General features: G+C 35.1%; 1 protein-coding gene across 1 annotated transcript in view; it reads right to left on the bottom strand.

Annotated features, from left to right (window-relative positions):
• Window positions 1–6,986: 6,986 nt before the first annotated feature.
• Rit2 (Ras like without CAAX 2) overlaps window positions 6,987–22,750 on the bottom strand; it is a 354,349-nt gene continuing 338,585 nt past the window's right edge. Inside the window, exon 5 of the mRNA XM_023566849.2 lies at window positions 6,987–7,467. Coding sequence (XP_023422617.1) covers window positions 7,243–7,467 — 225 coding nt within the window. The 3' untranslated portion in view covers window positions 6,987–7,242. The remainder of the gene's footprint in view (window positions 7,468–22,750) is intronic.

Raw genomic sequence — 22,750 nt, 5'->3', positions numbered from 1 at the left:
TAACATCTAAAAAGGCTGAAGTTGTCACATTTTTCTCCTTCTGCCTCTTCCTTGAGAGACAATAAAATATCAAATGGACAAAAATATCATGATCAATGCCATATTCATTTTTTACCTGTTAATTCTCTAGTAAGGAGTGAAGGCCATTTAAAGGATAACTGGAATGGAGGTCACCTGGAAGAAGGTCAAGATAAGTCAAGAGACCTGACCTATCTTGGATACCTGGAGAATTCTCTTTTTTGTGATCTTGTTTCTTCATCTATAGAAGGGGACTGGGTCATCAGAATTTATGTATTTTTATATGCTCTTTTTCTATGTATTTGTTTATTGTCTGATTTATCTTTTGTTTAAAATATAAAGTTAATTATTCTGAAGTATTTCAAAGTTGAAAAAGTTAAATCACCCTGAAATTATTTTTAAAACTGTACACAAGATTTTTAGACTTAGACGGTTTGATTTACTGATGTACTATTTTTTTCTGTACAAATTAATGATTTGGGCTAATAGGAGAGATACATAGGGAGAGAGAGAGAAAGAGAGACGCTGACTAAAGTAAAAAAGAAACTGGGTTATATATATCCAAGCAAGGTTGTATTACATTGTATTTTTGCCGTGCTTTGACAATTAGCATCCATTTCTTTCCTGTAGTAAACTTTTCACCAGTTTTACACTTAAAGTCCATGTATTTTACATTCCTTTCAGAGTCTTTTGGGCCATTTTTAAAGTAGAAACTGGATCAAATGATGAATATACTTGCAATAGTAAATTTGGGGTGTTAACTTATTTGGACTGAAGGATGACATTCCAAACTGTGAACTAAATAATTTGTTTTCTTTTTCAAAGCCAGACTGTATTCATTATTTTATTACAGTAATGAAAAGCTGAAAAAGACAGCATTTATATTGTTACTATTTTAAAACACAGCTACATTTACTAGTTTCTTACATTTGTATTTAATGAGATGATGACTAGAAAGTATGACTGTATGTTTGCAATTTAGCTCATACTGATACTTGCAATGGAAAAACTTGCACACAAAAAGAAATACATAAGCGAATGCTGAAAACAGAACCGAGTGTTTCTTTCTTTTTTGTTTTAATCATATAGCAAACCAAACCAACAGAAGCAACTTAATTTCTGTGAAGGTACTCAGAAAGCTTATTGATAGATGTTATCTGTGATATAATAATATTTTGAAATATGTATCTTGGTTATGTACAAGTGTCATTGCCAAAATGAAGCTTATCGACTTTTATAATCAATATGAACTAATTAAAAATTGAAGGAAAAAACAAATATATAACATCTGTACTAAAGTAGGCTTTTTTTTTTTTGTCTTTTGCACCAATGGGTTTTAATTTTACAAGGGAAGAACAGAAGCTTCCTAAAACAGGGAAGTCATCTTACATTTTTAACTATGTAATTGTTTTGTTTGTTTTAGGAGCTGATATGCTAAACAATGACTTAAAAGCAAAGGCATGTAGCCATTTTTATTTCAGTAGATCTGACAATCCTGATATATCAGCTTAATTAGATTAAGAAATGACAAGCAGACTAGTAGAAAATGTGTTTGTGTAGATTATGGGTGCATGGCTTAACAGCTTTGTTCCACGTGACCTTCCACAATGATACTCGTCCCTGAATGCAGCTGACTATGGTTTAAACCTCTAAAACTATGTGCTAATTTAAACTCCTCTACCTCAAATTGTACGTGTCAGGGGCTATGTCTGAGTAATGGGAAACCTGACTAACGGAATGTTGGTATACAGAAATTAGATTGTTCCTGGACTATGCCTGATCCAGTGAACTGAAAGCCTGTGGAACTGCTTTGTGGGAGAAGTTGTTAAAGCCTTAGAGGAGTGGGCTATAGAGGTTCTAGAATGTGTAAGCAGAGTCTGATGGGTGATTGTGGTCAAAGACCAGCAGACTAGTGTGCTATTACGAATATTGATCATATGGGAAGGCTCAAGTGATTCCAGCTGCAGCAGAGTCTGTTTGCAGATCAGCTACAGGCAGGCCATGTGCACTATGCTCTGAAATAAAAGTTGTCTGTGTTTTTTGCATGTGATAAAACTGCAAGATACTTAGATTAAAGGTGAAATATCTATTAATGGACAAAGTGGAAAAAAATTCAAAGCCGCCCAGCATTCAGAATGTGGCAATGTGTACTTCTGGCTCCTTTTAGCTAAAATTACAGTGCAAATTTTAGTGAAAAGTAAAGCAAAATTATTTGAAAAATTTAAATATTGGCTTAGGAGAGCCATGTGTAAAGTTGGGTCAAAGCAATGCGGTTGCTAACGAGATTAACATCATTAACAAGAAACAAAGTGCTTTCTACAGGAACCCATGAAAGATACCTTGAAGGAATCTCCAGATCACCATAGGCTTAAGCGTAAAAAAGTATTAGTCTTTCAAATGAGAAGAGAATCTGTGTAAGAAGGGCTTTTTAGGTAATTGGTCCCCAGAGATTCATTTAATGTGTTCAGTCATCTAAATACTCAGAGACCATTTTAGCCATGATTCCATGGGGTCTAGTTAATGCTTTCACTGGAAGCATATCTTACTGTTATGACATGATACCAGTCTTATTGGCATGCCAGATGCAATAGTTGTGGGCTTAGGACAGTACCACTGAGATTTTAGAAGGGGCTAGAAAGTGAAGCAAGACGCCCCTGAGTGAGCAATCCATGAAACTGGGTAATAAAACCGAAGATACAATGCAAATCAAAGGCAGTCAGAGATGCCAGGAACTTAGAATATTTTCCAAGGAAAGCCTGTTCATGGTAGCTCCAGCTAGCAAGGCAATAAGGGTTGTGCCCTGTAAATCTCATTGGAACAAACATTTTACTATTATATGCCCCAACTGCCAGATATGAAACCACAGAAAATTTAATTGTTGTCCCCCTGTGTTACAGTGTTGCTTTGTTTGATATTATTCTATTTGCTCCATTTTAATCTTTTGAAATAGTAATGTTAACCCTGTGCCATTGTGCCTTGAAATTGTGCAGGTTGTTCTTGATTTGCAGTTTCACTTCTGAGGATCTGCCTTGAGTCAAATAAGAGACTTGGACTGCTGAAAATGTTGATACTTTGGGGGAAAAATATTGTAATTCTAATTGTATGCAGGATAGTTGTACTAAATTAGGTGGAATTATGAACTTGCCATTATCTTTATTTGGAGATTACGATTTAAAGGGTTGTGTTTAGGTTTGAAGTTGAAAAGGGAAGGATTAAACTTAATTTGTCAGCTTTTTGGATTAAGAAACACCTAGCTGGGGGGCTGGGGATTTAGCTCAGCGGCATAAGTGCCTGCCTTGCAAGCAGGCAGTCGTGAGTTCGATTCCTGGTACCGGTAAAAAGGAAAAAGACAAAATAAAATAAAATAAAATAAAATAAAATAAAATAAAATAAAAAAACAAACCAAAACAAACAAACAAACAAACAAAAACAAAAAACAAAAGAGACACCTATCAGGTTAGTAGTGTGGACTCTCAGCGGTGTTTGCGTGGGTCATGGAGGTGTGGCTGTGGGTACTATGTATGGTCCCTCATCCATTTCTCTCCAGTGCTATTTCCCGGCACTTCTTCCCAGCTACCATGAGTTAAGTGTCTTTGCTTTGATAGGCACCTCCACCACTATGTTCCTGACTCAGAGCTAGTAGACTATGCACTAAATCTGTGTATGAAACCTCATTTCCTCCTTTAAATTCTGGGCTACAGACATTGTTTCTTAGTTATGAAGAGGGGAAAAAAAGCTGATATAAGCAATAAATGACTTGTAGAAGACATAGAGTAAAACCAAATTAGTCACTCACCAGAACTTTTTTTAAGCCTTCTGTCCCAGAATCTCCAGAGTAAAGATTGCTGTAAAGAAGCTTCCTAACAGAGATAGGGAAGTTTAAAGACACTAGAGCTGCTGAGCACAACCCCATATCTGTGGGCGTACTTAGTGTTTATAGCTGATTTACATTCTGACTCCTTTGTGCTTGTACATCCATTCTTCAAGGGATACTGAAATAAACTGTACCCTTTCGGGCTTCCTTTACGGGCTAGACAGAAGTGAGGACAGACAGCCAGATCAGCTTAGGTGGTGCTCCCCAGTACCTATATCCTCTTTGCAACATGCAAGGGATTTTAAAGGGTGGCAGAATTACTCAGAGAAGTGGACTAGATGCACCTTCGTTCAGAAAAATGACGAAGGATTTTGAGACCCAAGTATAGTGGAAAGTTCATGAACTCCTGTAGAATCTCTGTTTATCAAAGTCTGTTTGCCTATTGCCTACATGACTGAACCAACACAGTAAACAGAATTAGTACAGACCATTGACTAAATAGATTTTAAAAAGACAGAAACAGAGGTTACTACAAGACTTAGAAGATGAATGGAAAATAATTGCCAGAAGATCACCAAGACAGCCCTTTCCCTCGTACTCAGATGTGATTTTAAAAAGGTGACTAAATATGGAAAGACTTTGGATGATCAACTTGCGTCTGATCATATTGCGTTAAACAAAAGTTATATTTGTTAAAGAAACTTTATATAGTTTTGTGGTCTGTTGAAATATAGTCTTTTCTGCTGTTATCCATTAGGGGCTCATGAGTATAAAAATGAATCCTATAGAAATGAAGCAGCTTTCTCTTCCTTATATATCTGAGACTGCTGTGAGTGATGCTGACCCCAGATGTCCATGTTTTTACTCTCTGGTGTTTTCTAGAGATATTCCCAGGCTCAGCAAGTACTTCCTGAACACAGAATTGTTATCTTTGACTGCCATGTTTCACTAATCTAAACAAATTGTTTCATTGTGGCAATTTATGACATGTTAATGAAAAAAACACACAAAATAAAAAATGAATTTGGCACTCGGTAGAATCTTCTTTCTAACCTCTTTATAAATATTTCTTCCTGATCTAGTTTTGTACAAGAAAATTTGGTTTAAAATAATGCTGAAAGTATGTCTATTTCTGCTAGTGATAAATTGAGTGATAATTTGCAAGCTTTCTTTTTAGTATATCACAAAATGGTTAAATGTGATGAATGTTCCCTCAAAGCAAACTTCAGAGACAATTTTTAAGCTATGTAGATTATTACCATAAATTATTCATCATTATTAAATTCTTTTAAATTACATAACTTACTCAAGGATTACAATGAAAGAAATGGTGTAAGAATAATAGGAGGTACAAAGCTTTTGAGCCGAGTTCAGAGGTGTTAACCATTAAAGATGTAAAAGAAAGTTTATGAAGAATTGCTTGTGTTAGAAAACAAACCAAACAGTATCATTTCTGAATGGGCAATCATCAAGTTTACAAAAATGTTGGCTGATCCAGAAAAATCCATGCTAAGTACCATTTCTTAAACTTATCTTCTAGCAAACAGCAGTCTTAAGCTTGAGGAATTCCAGTGTCAGGGACTTTATAGATAAAGAACATTCTGGATGTCAGTGAGTCAGTTTAGTGGTATAAAAGGAAAGGATTAAACATTTCAAAGCAAAGAATGGAGGAACCATCGGCCAGTTGTGACTATCAGAAATTGTTTCACATTGATATCCATTGTATTACTTAAATATAGCTTGAGAAAAACTACTTTGACAATCACTTTTTCATCTCTCTTTTTGTTATTTTTTTCTTTGCTTTGAGTTTTTTCCTAATTATGAAAGCCTTCGAATTGTAAATTTGTTTTTAGAAGGCACTGAAGATGAGGAAAACTGCTTAGCTTAATACTCCGCTCTATACAAGATGCAATTTGAGAAAAACTCTAAAAGACAGAGTCCTAATAATTAATAACAGGGCCTAGGAGCAAGAATAGAGACATCTGTATGGGTGTGAGGAAATGCTCTAGCTCCGAACAGTAAGAGAACTGACAAGGAGCAACTACTAGAATTCAATAATCTCTATATCCCTTTTAGATATATTCATATTGCAATAAAATGTGTCGGTTTCCTTTGTAAGAATTTATAATCCCACTGCTGCTCTTTCAGTGGCGTGGATCTGCCAGGTAAATGTGAAGCTACAGGAAGCTACACACCCAAGTCTAAGTGGTTCAGTCTTACACGAGAGTTTAACAAGTGTCAGAGGTATCGTGGATGAATAAAAAATAAGTGATTAAACATTGAATGATAACTTTGCCCCGATGCCTCCTGTTTCCTAGTTTATGATAAAAATTGCCCCTGGATCCTGAAGATTGTTTTGATGGATTCCTTCTCACACTTGGCCTTACAGTTTTCCTTAACACTTGTCTATTAAGCATTCAGCAATGTCCTTTCTGGTAAGGTGCTTTCTCAGCTTGAATTCAAATAAACCAATTCACACAATGAGAAAAATGAGTGAAAGAGCAAAGTCATTTTGTACCATGACCCACTGTAAAGTGAACAGGAGAAAAAAAATATCTCTCACTGTGGCATCTCATGACATTTTATCCAAAAGGAAAAAGGAGATTTTTGGCAATATAAGGAGAACAATGAGTATTTGCAGTCATTCCCACTAAATAATGCAGGTGAAACAGTCCTAAGAGATAATTTTCACTGAGAAGGAGCCAAGGGTTCTTCCATGACTGTGTGAACCACCAAATTCATAGGACTCCTCTTTTCCCACCATGGAGACGATATGTTGTTGGCACAGCCCAGTGAAGTCAGTGCAGTAATTTTGTAAAAACAGAACTCTGTAAATCCAGGAATATTTTATTTTAGCTTTTTAGTGACCCATGTGTATCTCCTATTATTAATAATCTCTTTATCATTTATCTCTGGAACGTTCAAGAAAAGGCACCATGGCTTCCTCACTTGAGGAGAGATTAGGATACAGATCCCTACTCGGAATTATTTCCTGAGCTTCTTTATTATTTACAGAGATTCTTGAAATGCAAACAACTAGTGTTATCAGGCAAAGGCAGATCCCCTGAGCCTTTTATCATTCTGGTTGCAATTTTGCATATTTCCTTTATAACCAGACAGCATACCAAATGAAGCTAGACTCTTTAACGTGAAATGAGGCAATTGGAATGTCAATTTTATTTAGTAATATATTGTAAAAACTAAACAGCATATCCACGTGATTGACAAAATCTATCCAACTGTTAAAGGCAAAACAACTGCCTCAAGAGGTACAGTTATGCCGCTCTTACTTTACCAACAGGCAGATATTTAAAAAGAGAAAGACAGACAGAATATTGAAGCAGAATGCTACATCCAGAATTGTTTGACTGATAAAATTTAGGAGTGTGGGGAACTTAAAAGCAGAGACATCATGTCATATTTGCTTTCTTCTTCAAGGAGCCTTTTAGCTTCTTCCACAGACTGTCTTTTCTCTTCAGTTTCTTTTCCATCAAGGATGACACCGATTCTTTCTTGCGAATTTCCCTCACCAGGCCATGAAAGGCATCATCAATACAGAATCTGAGGGCAGCAGAGGTCTCAAAGAAAGCACAATTATATTCTCTGGCAAGACTCCAGCCTTCTTCTGTAGAGACCTGAAAGAAAGAATAAATGATATTTTAAGGATTTGGAAGGGAGAGACTCTGGAATCGAAATCAGGTCTTTACCACAGTCCGTAGTTTTATAAAAATAAATAAATAAAATGTGAAAATTTGTTTTGAGGAAGATTCCTGGAATTTCTGAACTGGAAAAACAAATGAGAAACCAGCAGCAAAATGCCATCATTTTAGTAAGTATTTCCCTACCTCAGCACTTTGGAGCACATTTAAAGTATCCTGAGGTTTATGACTCTCCCCAGGCTGTGACCTGTGCAGCTGTACCAGATCTAAGATCATAAACTGAATGAAGTTAGGCACCTGGCCCCACTCACAGTCCCTTCAGTGTCTACCACAGCTCTTGGTACCTATCTGCATTAGAGGTATTAAAGAGTTTAAATTAATGGGCAAAACACCACTCAGGGTTTAGTAAATATTAACTAATATGTGAAAATAAATTATTGTCACATATTTGAGCATAATGAGATTATGTAACCTAACTCATGTTAATTTCTGCTTAAAATTTATTGTTTCATGTAAAGCCTTACATGATTATCAGTCTGGGATCCTGAGGGTTCGAACTTCAATGATTAGATCCTATCTCATCTGCCTATGTTGGATATAAAGTACAATTCAGAAAGAATTATTATTTTAAGCTGTTAACATTTGGTATAATTGTCATTAGAATAGAAATCAAATGTTTAAAAGTAATGTCATAACATTTGACTAAAAACTGGCTGAGCAGGAGTGTAAAAATCTAACCGGTCTATCTGATTCAGAAATACACCCTTCACTATGGTCCCTAATAGATTAGTTTCACCAAGAGCTGTGAAGCAGGGATGAGGGGTTGTCATGCTTTAGCTTGTAAAGACATTGTCTAGATTTTGTGCTCTTTTTCATCGCTGCCGGAGAGCACAACTATCTTTCTTTCATGCATTCATTTTAATTTTGTAGTGATTCAAGTGTAGCTAAACACAACTAACTAAAGCTACTAACATTTTGTTTTACCAGTAATTGAACAAAGTAATAAGTTTACTAAATAATTTTTGTGCTTGGCAAGTGGCAATCTAGTATTTTTACATCACAAAGCATGTATTACTATTTACTTTTTAATCATGTAGGAGAATTTTTCCACTTGGAAATGACTGACACTTTACATTTGTCCACAGAATTGCCACACTTCGGTATTATTTTCTACATTAATCAGCTTTCATTAGGTTACATTTATATACCAAAAGAGCTTCAATATCTATGTGACTTAAAAACATATTTGTTCTTTGTATAAAATCTTATTTAGTCACTTGGAGTAGAGTCCGGCAGTTCAATTCCAAAATGTTGATTGAATTCTAGTTGGTTCCATCTACCTTGTTTTTTTGGAAACAAGGCTGGAAGAACACTTCCTATGTTGACTGTGATGTTTCCTTGAAAGACAGCAGGTACACAGAGGCAGAAATGATGTTCTCACCCTCAGTGATCAAAAGACATACAGAGAAACCTAAAGCCACTGAGACAGGTTGCATTATCAGCTCACACTCAAGCATGGCCACATTGCACAGGAAACAAAACAGTATGAAAAATAAAACTCTATCACAATCAAGTATTTCTAAGTGCAGTGGATTCTCCAATTGAAAAAAAAATTGCCATATCTTTTCAAAATTCATTTTCTATTGCAATGCCTTAGATGTAAAAATATAAAATGAATGGAAATTCATGCAAAAAGAAAGCTGATGATATAAACATTAGATAAAGTCAACAGTAAGTAAAACAACAGATCATAACTACACTTAAAAGAAAATGTTTTATGATAAAAATATCAATCTATGAGGCATATGTTATGACATAGTGCTTATAATACCAGGACTCTGGGAGCCTGAGGCAGAAGAGTCACAAGTCTGAGTCTGAGTTTAGCTGGAATAACTGACCTTTTAGCAATACCCTGTCTCAAAATTAGGAAAAAAAATAAAGAAATGGAAAATGGCTGGGGGTGTAGGTCAGTGCAAAGATCCTGGACACAATCCCCAGGACTGGAAAAAAAATCAGTCTCTCAGAAAGATAATATGTAAATTTGTACAAATTAAAAAATATTTCCTCTTTATTTGAAAAAAAAGAAAATACATGAGAGTTAGAAATTTGTAGAATTAAGAAGACTGGTGAAATGAAAATGAAAATACCACATATCGAAATGTGTGGGATTATTTAGAAAAGTGTAAACACTTAGATTTAACAAGCATGCTTTCAAATTCAGTGGAGAATCTTAAGAAAGTTCAGGAAAAGGAGCTTTAGTTAAAGACTGAACAAGTAGGCTGATTTAATGGACCAAAGAATCCAGAAAGAAAACCAACATATATTTGGGAGCTTGATGTATTCTTGAGTGGAATTCCAAATTACTGGAGAAATTAAGGTGTCAACAATGGTTTCCTGATATTGAATTATCATTCTGGGTTACTTTTGACCAAGAGGCATGGGGTTATTTCTGTTGGCATTGGAAGGCAATTTTTGTAGAGAAGGATAAAAGTAAAAAAGAAATTGAAATTAAATCTTTAGATAAGTTTACACTTTTTAAAGTACATTTGAAAAATTATATTTAAATATATATGTACCACACATATGTATACATATCTCTGCATATAACATACTTATGAAATATTTTCTAAATATTAAAATGCAAGAATCATAAGTCTTGTAGGCATCAAAACTTAATTAAAAGTTCATGTAATAATGAAACTCAAACTGAAATAAAATTAGAAATCCAAAGTCTTTGAAAAGCTTCTTATCAGGGATATCTTTAATTGATGACATAACTGCATATCTTTTGCAGTTTAAAATATATTTAAAATTGTGGCTACTCATTACTTTGATAATTGGTGTAGCAATCAAGAACCCTGTCTTTCAAAGCATGAAATATGATAGTATATATTTTAGAATAATTATCTGAAAATGAATTCTGTGTGATCTGAGACTTACACAGTATAATTTCCACATTCATTATAAGAAATATCAATGAAAATTAAACATAGTAAAATATTTAGTCTTTTCTGTTTTCTCTATAAAGTTCTTATTAAATCAGTGATCTAAGGTTTTTAAGAAAAAATTGCACATATTTTAAAACAAATTTCCATATTCTGATAAAAAATTCCATCTGATGCAAATTAATGAAGAACCCAGAAAGAAAGCTAATGTAGATATATGTTGAAGCTTAAAGTATTCTTCCAGTGAAATTGTATTGTATCAGTATTAACAAACTGTACATTTGCTACTGCTACCTTTGATCTTATACCTACGCACTATATATTTATTGGAGAACTTGAGTCCAAACATGTTAAAAAAGTTCAAATAAACATTAACTGCTATAGATATCTGAGTTTTATGCTTAGTAATTATGGTCAGTCTGAGACGATAGTTATTAAAATAGTATTAGAGGGAATATTTCTAGGATCCCAACATTCCACGATGGTATTCTGACTGATTTGAATTAAGAATGTAGGAAGAGAAGTGGAAGGCTCTCTTAGAATTAAGAAGCAAACAAAAGAAAAAAGGTAAACAGACAAACAAGCTCAAATATCACATGGTTTCTGTAATATGAGAAACCCAAATGAGAAATAGTGTAAAGAACAAAAGAATAGGTATATAATAGGAAACAGAGAGATAGATTTTTTTTTCAAATGGGAAGGTGACCAGGAGATAAAGGGAAAGCAAAGAGAAGGGAGGAGAGGAGCAAGTAAAAAAAACTTAAGATGTTCTCTGTACATATAGCAACTCCCCACGATGAACTAAAAATTAAAAACAACAATTGTTTTGATGTATCTTATCTATTCAAATTTCAAATAAACTAAATTTTTTTAATCACTGGCATTTTTGTAATCCACATGGCAACTGCTAAGAATTAGAAGGGAATTAAGTTCTCCTATTTTTAACATCAGAAGTTTCACACCCTTAAAAAATGGTTTAAAATCACACATCTTATTCACTAAAATATCCACCAAATTCTCTTCTCCATCAAGTACTGCTTCCAATTCTTCCTTTGATTTTTCATGAAATCTTTCTAGTGCTTCTTGTTAGTATTCCGTGTACATGTAATGGATGATTCTGGTGGAGGGTTTTAGGACAATTCTTAAAATAGTAAATAAGTAGCACACGGTATTTGCTATTGAATTTATATAGGAAATTTAATTTTCAGGAAATAAAGAAACATACAAGGTGTAATAAATATTGCAAAAGATGATTGTGGTGGCGGCTGGGAGCAAGTGGTGGAGACACCATGTTACCACTGTGCCTCTTCCCTGCAAAGGGTGGGTCTTTGCGAGTTGATGTGCCACCTGGAGGCCTTAGAAGGCAATTGCAGGGAAAAAAGGGTAGAGAAAAGTATTTCCCACAGCAATAGAAAATTTCAGTAACCCAAGGGGATCATCGTTTTAATATATATGACCTTTTTCACCGAGGAAGATCACCGTGTAATCACCCCAGGTACTCCCTGAGATGCCATTTCCCATCTGCCAGAGGAGGCATTAGCGCAAAGCCACAGCTGCATGGGGCACTGACGAGACTGCTGAGGCACAAAACAAGTGGAATCTATTCTAGCAAGGCCCAGCTGCTAAGGGGAAGCAGCAAGCATGCTGGCCAATTAGAGTTCCAGTCCCAGCAATCTGCTGACATTGGGAGCTTCCTGGCTCTTTACATCTTTTTATCTTTTACCTGAGCTCAATAAAAGTAAAATAAATGAAATTAAATTATTGCTAAGGTGGTCAGGGTAATGGTGGTGCTGAGTAAGCACTATAATTCTTTGCAGCACAAATGAAAACTGATACTCTTCTGCAATAATTGCTAACTTGAATGAAGAGAAACATGAGTTTCACTCTCCAGGCAGAATCTTTGAAGCAAAATATCTTCATGGTTAAGTCTACTGGGCACTGTAAAAATGGTTAGCTCATGAAGTGAACTGTTGAGGATTTGCTGTACATTTTTCAGGGTTTTCTTGTCTGTGTTTCACCCCATTCTTGCCCTGGGAGCTATTAATTTTCATTATACAACAAGCATCATCAATATATCAGGAATTACACTTTTGTGGGAAAAACTGAAAGCAAGTTATTTGACTGGTTGCCTTGAATGGAAAGTTATAATTATTCCATTTTCATTTTTAGTAATATCATTGTTTTTGATCAGTTGTGAAGTGGCCCTTTCAGTTTCTGGATCCAATCCAGTGAAAGTGTTTTTGATATATTTACTTTATTTCTTCTGACAAAGGTATTTTTTTTTGAAAGATATAATCATCTATTGTAAGAACTCAGATATAATTTCAAACTCTATTTTGTAAAAGCAAATCAAAGCAAAATACTGGCAATTGCTTTGGGCTGCAGTGACAAAGGGAACTCAGTCCTAGCACCTCAGCTGGTGGATATACCTAGCATTCCATTCCAATGTCTTTGTTTTGCTCCAGCTCTCTTTTCTAGATGAGTGGGGCAAACCTGCAAGAAGCCAAAGGTAAAGTGAAGAAGACATGTCACCATCTTTTTGGCAGGTCTCTCTGACTTCTCAGAGCCACCTTATCTTGCCTTGTGAAGACGGAGAGCAACATTCTTCCCTCCTGTCTCATTGGTTGGGAAAAGAAAAAGCATTCTGTCTTGGTTTCAAGATTCCAGATTCCGCTTGAGACCCTACAGGAAGCATTGTCTTGGATTTATTGTAACTCTTTAGAGCGTGGAGTATCTTTTACATATTGGGGGCTACCCAGCTTCTATAGAAATATTTTCATTCTCATGCCCATGCATGTTGGTTTTTCCTCTGTAAAACAATTTTTTTCTACTCTTACATCTTCATAGACAAACTCAGATTAGTAGTGATCTTGGTGACCTTAACCATTGCTGTACAAGTTATTACTTAAGATGGTAGCTTATGGACCCTATAATCTATGAGTACCAGTTCCATGGAGTATTTCTTTCCAGGATACTAATAGCCACCAATACCTGAGGATACTCAAATCTATATGGCATAAAACCTTTGCATGTAAAACTATGCATATCTTTCTACATACTCTAAACCATTTCTAGACTACTTGTATCCTGTATTATAATATTTTGTACTGTGTTATGCAGAGAATATATACAAAAAGTATGCCTGTGTATATTCAATACAGACACAACTTGTTTCTAAATATTTTGAAACATGTCTGGTTGAAGCTGTGGATATAAAATTTATAAATGCAAACAGCTGATTGTTTTCAACTGAACTGCTGAGGAAACCATATTTTGTGCTTGGTAATCTTCATTGTCACTAGCCACAAACAATGCAGGTAATAAATGTCCATTAATTGTTTAATTTTGATCACAGTGTCAATGACATCTCATATGCTGCTATTAGGATCACAGAGTTCATTATAATGATACATTAAACTGAAATTCCTGAGGCCAAGATATTATTTAAAATTCAGTTTTCTTATAGTATTAGCTTTAGAAAAATAGCTAAATTCTTGCAATAGTGGGTAGGAGTATGGATTCAGGATTCAGATTTTCATGATTGACAGTGTGACTCCCCACTTTCTAGTCATGGGCTCTTAAGGAGTTCCTTAGACTTTCTGTCCTTTAGTTTACATGTGTAAAATTCTATCTTGTGGAATTGGTATTAAGATTCAATGAGCTTTTGCATAAAAAGCACTTAGCATAGTTCCTGGCATACTGTGTACACCCAATAAGTGTTACTTTCTGATGTTTGAAGTGAAAGTCATAGATATTTTCAACTCGTTTATTTTTTGACCTTGTTAAGAATTTTGGTAGTTCTCACCATGATCTATAAATTCAACATGAAATGGTCTCCACTTTTTGAAGCCCAATTGGTACCTCTCTTCCTTCTGTTCTGACATCACACACACACACACACACACACACACACACACACACACACACACACCCCTACTGCTATTCTGTCTCCATACATATTGTTTCCTCCTTCTCTAATGTGTGACCTCCAATTTGCTGGGCTGATTTCCTTATGGCGCATCACCAGGAAGTACTCTCTAGAGGATCACTTCCACGAGGCACCTTGCCTAGCCATTCTCTTAAAAATATTCTTGAACATTCCCATCAATACTACTCTATTATTTTACCTGATTAATTTTTGGGATTCAATTACTCTTTGAAATCGTTTCACTAATTTGTTCATATGCTTATTTTGTCCTCTTCCAGCACAGATTATATTCAGTTATTGCTGGTAGCGTGTGTGTGTGTACCTGTGTGTGTGTTTGTGTGTGTGTGTGTGTGTGTGTGTGTGTGTGTGTTCTTAGATGCTGTATCATATCCCCACCATAGTCACTGGCCCTTAAAAGGCACATAAAATTTGTTCAGTAACATCACTGAATAATAGAAGCCATTGGATACAGTTGGGGTTACAATAAATATATGAGCTTGTTGTCAGGGCAATTCAAAATTCAAAGAAATTTTCTGATCAGTGGCAGTGACAAAGCACTGCATGACATTCATAAGCATGTTTCCCCAGTACATATAGTGTTTCTCAGCTAAAGATAGGAATCTCAACCCAAGTGACAAGTAGTAATTACCCAGGTTGCTAGGGGAAAGGGTTTAGGGACTAACAAAGCCTACAGGTGCTTTTATGGAATCATTAGTATTTAATGTTTAGACCAGAGCACAAAGATGGAAGAGAACAAGAGTACAATCAGAAGAAATTATCAAGATCATCTGCCTGGTTTACTTGGGTCAATCTGAAATTTTTTTGGAGCTTAATTGAGCAATTTTAAAAGTCTTACTTTTTGATGCCTACTCTGTGCAAGAAAGTGAATAGGTTTCTTTATCCTGATGTCCCGGAATAATATTGATTGAATGGATAGAAAAGCAGGACATAATAAATTAAATGGTGTAGTCAGTGGTTCTGAGGCAACGAATGGTAATGGCTCTAGGGTAAAGAATTTAGACTGCTTTGTACAAGAGACATTTGAAGTCTCCAAGGTCTTGCGCTTTTCATCCAAGAAGCTGTGGTGTGCTAGGGGAAAGGTTGCCATGGCAGCCAGTAGTTGCTATAAAGAGAGAAAAGAGAAGGTTAATGCTAAGTGTTTTGCTAACAGTGATGTCTGGGTTCTGTTTTGAATTTTTTTCCTAAGTACTTTACTTTCAAAATACAATTTCAAAAACTGTAAATCAATAGGCTCAGGAATTATATATAATATTCATGCAGAACTATGCATGAGTATGAGTACCTATGGGTAAGTATGGTGAAAGATACACATGCATGCCTAAGGATATCTTCATATATTTACATTAGTAAAAATGTCTGGTTATGGTGCATATTAAGTCAGTGACTATTCTTATCCTTCCAGAATTAGTTATTATGAATAGTTAAGTTTGCCAAGTAGCCAAAAATTTATTCTTTAAGAATAAAAATTTTAGTGGTTAATTTATTACATTAATAAACTTGTATTAGATAAAAATAGAAGAAAATTAAAGGAGAATTATACTTGCAACACATATAGCAAATATAATTAAGTAATAAATTGTACAACTGTGCAATACTTTGGAGAATATAAGACTATGAAAGGAATTCTCCACCGAATCTAAGTATTTTACATAAGAACCATGTTCAACATATGTCATTTCACTGGTTAGATGAGTAAGTAAATGGTCGCAAAGTAACTAATTACTATTTCAGAAACTCTCCATTGATAGCTAGAGAACTCAGAATTTGAAATTTCATTTGAATTACTGAAAGTTTTAATTTTTTTCCATTAAGATGTTCACAAACCAATTTCAACCCTCACAAATGCTTTTAAGTATGTAATAGAGATTCTGTAGAGTCTCTATACAGGGAAATAATAAAAAGGCTGCCATGCCTGCTTGGAGTCTGGGGATTATAGTGGTAGATGAACCTTATGAGATACAAAGGAAGCCAATGTTTCAGAGACTTATCAGAGTCCCTCCAAGCTGCGTATCAGTGTGAGCCATATTTTGAAAAGACATGTCCTGAAAGTAGCATCAACTTGAACAAAATGTAAGTTTAACACGATTTCTAATCTTGGCATCTACAGAAGGAGAAAACAAACATATACTATTTTCTGATCTTACGCACAGAGATATGAGACATATATATATATATATATATATATATATATATATATATATGGCAGTGTTTTAAGGGCCACTATAAATTTAGTTTTCAATATTTCCAGAGCCATCAATGCTCTTGTCAATCACTTTACTACTATTATTAGTAAGTGCTCTTTTATATTCCTCTTTTAGTTTTGCTAAATTTTCACTTTTTTCCCTCAGATCTCTTGTCTTGTTTTTATTTGCAGCAGATTCTCTCATCCTCTTACTTCACCTTGGTTAGGAAATAAAAAAGCATCAAAAAGAATGACTTTAACATGTTGGTCTGTCACTTAGAAATTCTTCTGTAACATTAGCCATCTTACTGTTTTCAGCCTCAGAAAACCACAAAGTTGCTGACTTCTGTGAAGACTAATACCTCCTTTTCTGGAAGGTTCTGAGTTCCTTTTCTATCTTTTACTCAAGCCCGTATCATTAGTTGCCCTCTTTCTGTTTTATATTTGCAACCATCCTTTCTATTAGCCCCTCTGTCTCAGGAAAATATGCAAATTTCATCTATTTTGAGAGTCCAGTTGTATTCACTTTCTTATATCTGTCATTCCACTCACTCTTAAATGAAGATTTTTTTTTTTTTTTTTTTAGGAAAGTAATTGTAGAAGGTTACAAAGAGAAGACAGGACTGGGACACAGGAGTGATTTAAAGCAGGATAAATTTAAATGAAATACATTGTACATTGATGCACTGGTTTTTGTCAATCACTTCTGATTTGCGTAGTAATATTCACAGTCTGAATCCTGTCCCCCTGTATTCTTCTCATGTGTTTTGCAAAAAAGTGAATGCCATTCTTGCTGTCAATCTCAAGAGATACCTTCCACAATGCTTTTTCATTCCCAGTTCTTGAAAAATGACTACTCACTCCAAATCAGTTTTCTCTGTTGAGGTGACCTCTTCTTTCCTGATTTCTTTACCTTTGTCTAAATATTTTATCTCAATATCCTGCCTAATTATCTTACTTATTCTTTTCACTTAATTGCCCCTACATTCTGTTCTTGCTTTTTGACAATTTTTTCTTCTATCTTTTTAGTCAATTCCATGGACTTAGTCTTGATCAGAGTACTCATGCACCTCAGATTGGTAGTTTCCAACCTCATTTCTCAGGAATGTCTTTGGAAGTTCCAGAAGTACTTCAGCAATCCCATTAGCCCAGATCAGACTTGCTGAAATTCCAAGATCTCCCATTTTTCTTAACCAAGTCTGTTATTATCTTTCTATTTCCTATGGCTGTATGGTTGTATGCTACCATTTTCTATCTCCTTCACATTGCCATTGACTTCATTTAGGATCAGTTTAATTTATCCCCTGAAATATTTTCCAATCTTTAAATTCATTTTGCTCAAATTTGTCCTTCTCAATCTGTTAAAAGGAAGAGTTCTACAACATGAAGGCACATATTTTGTGGTTGAATTTAAATTGTTTTTATGATTTCCCTTTATTGCTAATACAGTGGGTAATACCTATTGATTGTGTGTTTATAGTGTCATTATTCTTCTACCTGTTTCTATAAAGCCAGAACCATTTCTTACTTTGGAAAAGTAACTTTGCTTCTAAACTTTAAACTCTTCCTTGAAGTAAGAAGAAAAATAGTATCTTTTTCAGAAGGCTCTTACACAAGCGACAGGAGTTCATTGGAGAAACATGGTCAATAGCATTCCCAGGACACAGAATGTAATGCAGAATGCAATGCAGTCAGGGTCCTTGAACGAATACAGGGCATCAGTGGCTAACAGCATTAAAAGGCTTTGAAATTTTCTTATGATGATGAATTTTATATGTCAGTTTGACTGAGTTTAGGGATACCTACATAGCAGGCAAATTATCATTTCTGAGTGTGTCTTTGAGGATGTTTCCAGGGAACATTAGCATTGGACTCAGTAGATTAAAGAAGATTGCCCTCATCAGTATGTGTGGACATTATCCAATCTATTGAAAGTCAGAAGAGAATAAAAGGGCAGAGGAAAAATGAATTCACTCTTTGAGCAGGGACATTCATCTTCTTCCCTGAGAGATCAACTCTCCTGTGTCTCAGGCTTGCACTCCAACCAGGTTTTACGACATAGGATCCCTAAGTGTTGAGGCTTTTGGGTTTGGACCAAAATTATATCCCTGGGTTTCTTGAGCCTACAGCTCACAGATGGCTGATTGTGAAACTTCTCAGCCTTCATAATTATGTGAGCCAATCTTTCACAGTCTTTCTCTGTTGGTCTATCTACCTACATCTATCTATCTGTTATCTATCTATTTACCTATTATCTATCTATCTATCTATCTATCTATTTATCTATCTATCATCTATCATCTGTGTGGCACTGGTTCTATTTCTCTGGAGAACTCTAGTACAATCACAAATGCAAAAGATTTCAGGATTACAACTGCAATAGCTTTAGGAATATTTCAAGTCATTGACAATGTCTTTTCCACATATCTGTCAATTACTATCTAGTTTCTGTAAGCACCCACTTATTAATCTTTTTGATATTTCAGGAATTCTTTCTAGTATAATATATTCCAAACTTTGTCTTATTAACTAAATAAACCAAAACAGTTTACCTGAACTTTCAAGATAATATGATCCTTTAAAACTGAAGTTGGCATTAATAACTAGCAAACACTTGCTATCTTTCTTCTCAAAGGCAATAGAACTGGACACATTATACTGGACATGTGTATTTTGGTGGAAGAATGAACTCTTAGGCAATCAAGATTTTGTGGGAATGGGGAAGGTGGGACATGGAAGACTTTTCCTTGTTTAGTTGACAGCTAAGGATTCTCAATATCTGGAGCTAGGACTTTTACTTTGTTAAATTTGTACTTTAAAGTTATGTCCTTTAAGTTTATCTTTTGATAAAATGTATATTTTCAAGTATACATCCCTTTGGATTTGGAAAATAGTATCTGTAGATTCATGTGGCTGCACAGTTGACAGCTTTTAACTGTTGCATGAAACCCCTCTGTGGCCTTAGAATCTCCTTGCATTTGTTGGTCCCTTAAAGCAGTTGCCCCGTCAATCCCCAGCTGAACACGGAGAGCTGCCTCGGTGACTGGGCACACAGCATGCCCGCATCAGGAAGGTAATCTTGACAAGTCTGTTAAGAGGCAGCGGCCTGAGACTGCATCTCCATGTTGGTGACACCTGTTTTCTCTTCCTGATTCTGGTCATGTCAGAGCACCTGGCAAACAACACTATCACTGCAGTGACTTGTCAGCTCAGTGACATTATCTGTGCTTTATTCTTTGCAGAGGCATCTGAGAACATAGGCTGAGTTAGTCAAAGCAGCAAGTCTCACAGAGACGCAAAAAAGAAAAATATCCTGTTTAAGAGGACATTTCCTGAAATCAAATGGCCTGGATTCTGTTCTTGGTTTGGGCATTACTAATTCTGTTACTTATCCCCTTTAACCCTCAATTTAAAATTGAGAATATAGAAGATATGTTTGATGCTTCATATAATATACAAAACTTCATTTGTTTATTACATATTAAATGTAATATTATTTGGAATTTTTTGTGCATTCATTTGATCCATGTGACTGGCTTACCTTATAAATCATGCATCTTGGTTTGAGTAAAATGTCTTATACTTGTCTTAATGACTACCAGAGGACAATACATTGTATTTTCAGATATTCTGACATATTTGACCCTATTTCCATATCTATCCTTAGAATTTTTAAATATTCCTTTTGATATGTAATATTGAATAAGATGGAAAAGCATTTTCTAATATCAGGTCTTTTATGCAAAAGCAATCAAAGAATGTGAAGTTAATTCTATCCCCTTGATTTTAGCAATTTCTCAAATTCATTATTTTTTCTCTTTTCATGTCTACTAACCTCTCCTCATAAATTAATCTTTACATCTTATTTTGAAGAGTAGAAATGACATTCACTCAGATACTACCCACTTGTAACCTTCTGTAGACCTTACCTACTCATGAATAATTGCACTTTATTGAATGTAGCATTATTTCTTTTCTTAGATATTTATACCAGGAATGTGCCTTAGGCTTTAAAGGTCAAATCTCTATTAGTCTTTAATTTTGATGCAAAGTATTAGCCTCACTCCTTACACATATGTATTAGCCACTTTCCTAACACCTCACTTTAAAGCAGGAAATACTTGTTTGTCTCACATTGCCAGTGCATTCCCTTCATACTTGGTTGTCTCTAATGGAGAAACATCATGTTGGAAAGACATCTTGAACAAAATCTGCTCAGTCCATGAGGCCAGGAAGCAAACAGCGAAGGAGGAGTCAAGGACACAAATCTATCCTTCCCAGTCACATCCTCAGTGACCACCTCCAGCCTGTTCCCACCTCCTAATAGAAAGTTTGTCCATTTATCCACTGATAAGTATAGTGTCCCCAGATGCAATCATCTTTAAAAAACTCCACTTTTAACACATGAGATTTTCAGGGGACATTTTAGATAAGAGACATAGCATTAGATATATTTCCAAATATCTCATGGGTCAGATGTGCACATACTTCTTAAGGGTAGAAACTGTCATGTTCACTTTTTAATTCTAAGAATTTAAGCCTAGCAAGAATAAACATTTGTAGAATGAACTGAATTCATAAATCTGTAGTATTTGATAGTATCACTAGTAACACCCTCGTATCTGTAGACTTGTGCAAAGGATTGCCTGGAATATTTCCTAAAGACTTCTTATTTCACTAAGTATGTGCCAACTCTGTGAAAGCTATGAAGAATTAACATAAATAATTAAAAGTTCACCCACCAAACTAATTGTGTTTCAGTATTATTTATAGTGTTTACTTGCCAGCTGATTTGAGAAATTTGAGGTCCATTTATCTAGCTATCTTGAAAGTCATTATTGTCTTAATATTTAGGGGCATTCTGTCTAGCCTTTATCAGTGAGCTTCCCTGAGCCTATATTTTCTTCTCATCAGGGGCTTGGAAGATCCATTAATTTTGCCATTAGTTTCTGTATCTGATGCTTGGAATGCATAATGAATGTATTTGCAAATTAGTGGAGTGAAGATTCTGCAATTATAAAGGCAATTAATAATTTGGTTTTATCAGAAGAAAGAAAAATCTTCCAAAAATCAGACATCCAACAGTAAAAAATGTGTATAGTGCCAGTACCTACCTGTAAGCATATGCAGACAGAATCTTTTCTGAATACTAATGAAAATGATTCAATTCATAGACGATTTAAGGACAACAAACTTTAACTTGGAACACGTCTTCATCTTCTCTAAGACCAGTTGACATACAGCCTGTCCTCATGGAAAAGGAAATATTTACTGTCTCCAAAGGTATTTTACAACATTAAAATTCTGTTTGTGGCTTTTGTAAACCTCCCCTGGAAAATTACAAGTGAGATTAAAAGGAACTCCGACAGCCTGGAGAGGAATTGATAGATGACCTGCCATATTTAAGACAGCTGACTTTCTGCTAAGGTCAGCCCTCACATACCAAGAGGACAAAAGCAAAATACCAGATCTGGGGAGAGCAGAGAGGCCGAAAGAACAAAGCACGTCCATATCTATGATCTCCAGCCTAACCTAAGGGAAAACACTATTCTTTTAAGTATATGTCCATAAATAGAAACATGAAAGCATAGTTTCAGCTTGCTTTTTATGTAGATGCACAAATATGTTTGTAAATATACTAAAATACTTGCATAATATGGTGTATGGTATGTGTATGCATAATCTCATGAGGATAAGAAAACAGAATGATTAATCCATGTTGCTGACATATAGATTTATGCTACTCAGTCTCACTAGTTTAGTTGAATTTGTATATTTAATTTTGTGAATGAGTTTGTCAAAATGATATTGGGGTCAGCCCAGATAGATTTATGTGGAAAATTATCAGTAGCAAAATCACCCAAATCCAAATCTGAGTGCTGGTCTTGAAGTAACCTAGCAATAAATCACCTCTGGGTACCCGAACTAGCCAAACACTAGACATTAGAAGTTAAAGGTTTCCATGGATACTTTATTCTAGGGCAGGTAAAATGGCAACTTTTCAGAAGCTCTTTGCACAAACCCCCAATGGCTGGAGTTTCAGAGAAACTTAGCCTAATTAGTTACCAAGGAGACATGGGTTTTGTGCATGGCTTCCAAAGACCGCTTTAATTAAAGAATAGCAAGAAATGGAATAGTAAAACAGTGGAAGGAAATAAAATTTTAAAGTTCACATGTGATTTT

Source organism: Cavia porcellus, unplaced genomic scaffold (genome assembly GCF_034190915.1).
Source record: "Cavia porcellus strain 051 isolate PalLab524CR breed Dunkin Hartley unplaced genomic scaffold, mCavPor4.1 scaffold_20, whole genome shotgun sequence".
NCBI classification, from domain to species: domain Eukaryota; kingdom Metazoa; phylum Chordata; class Mammalia; order Rodentia; family Caviidae; genus Cavia; species Cavia porcellus.
The sequence above is the reverse complement of the archived record's forward strand: the minus strand, read 5'-3'. Positions and strand labels throughout refer to the sequence as shown.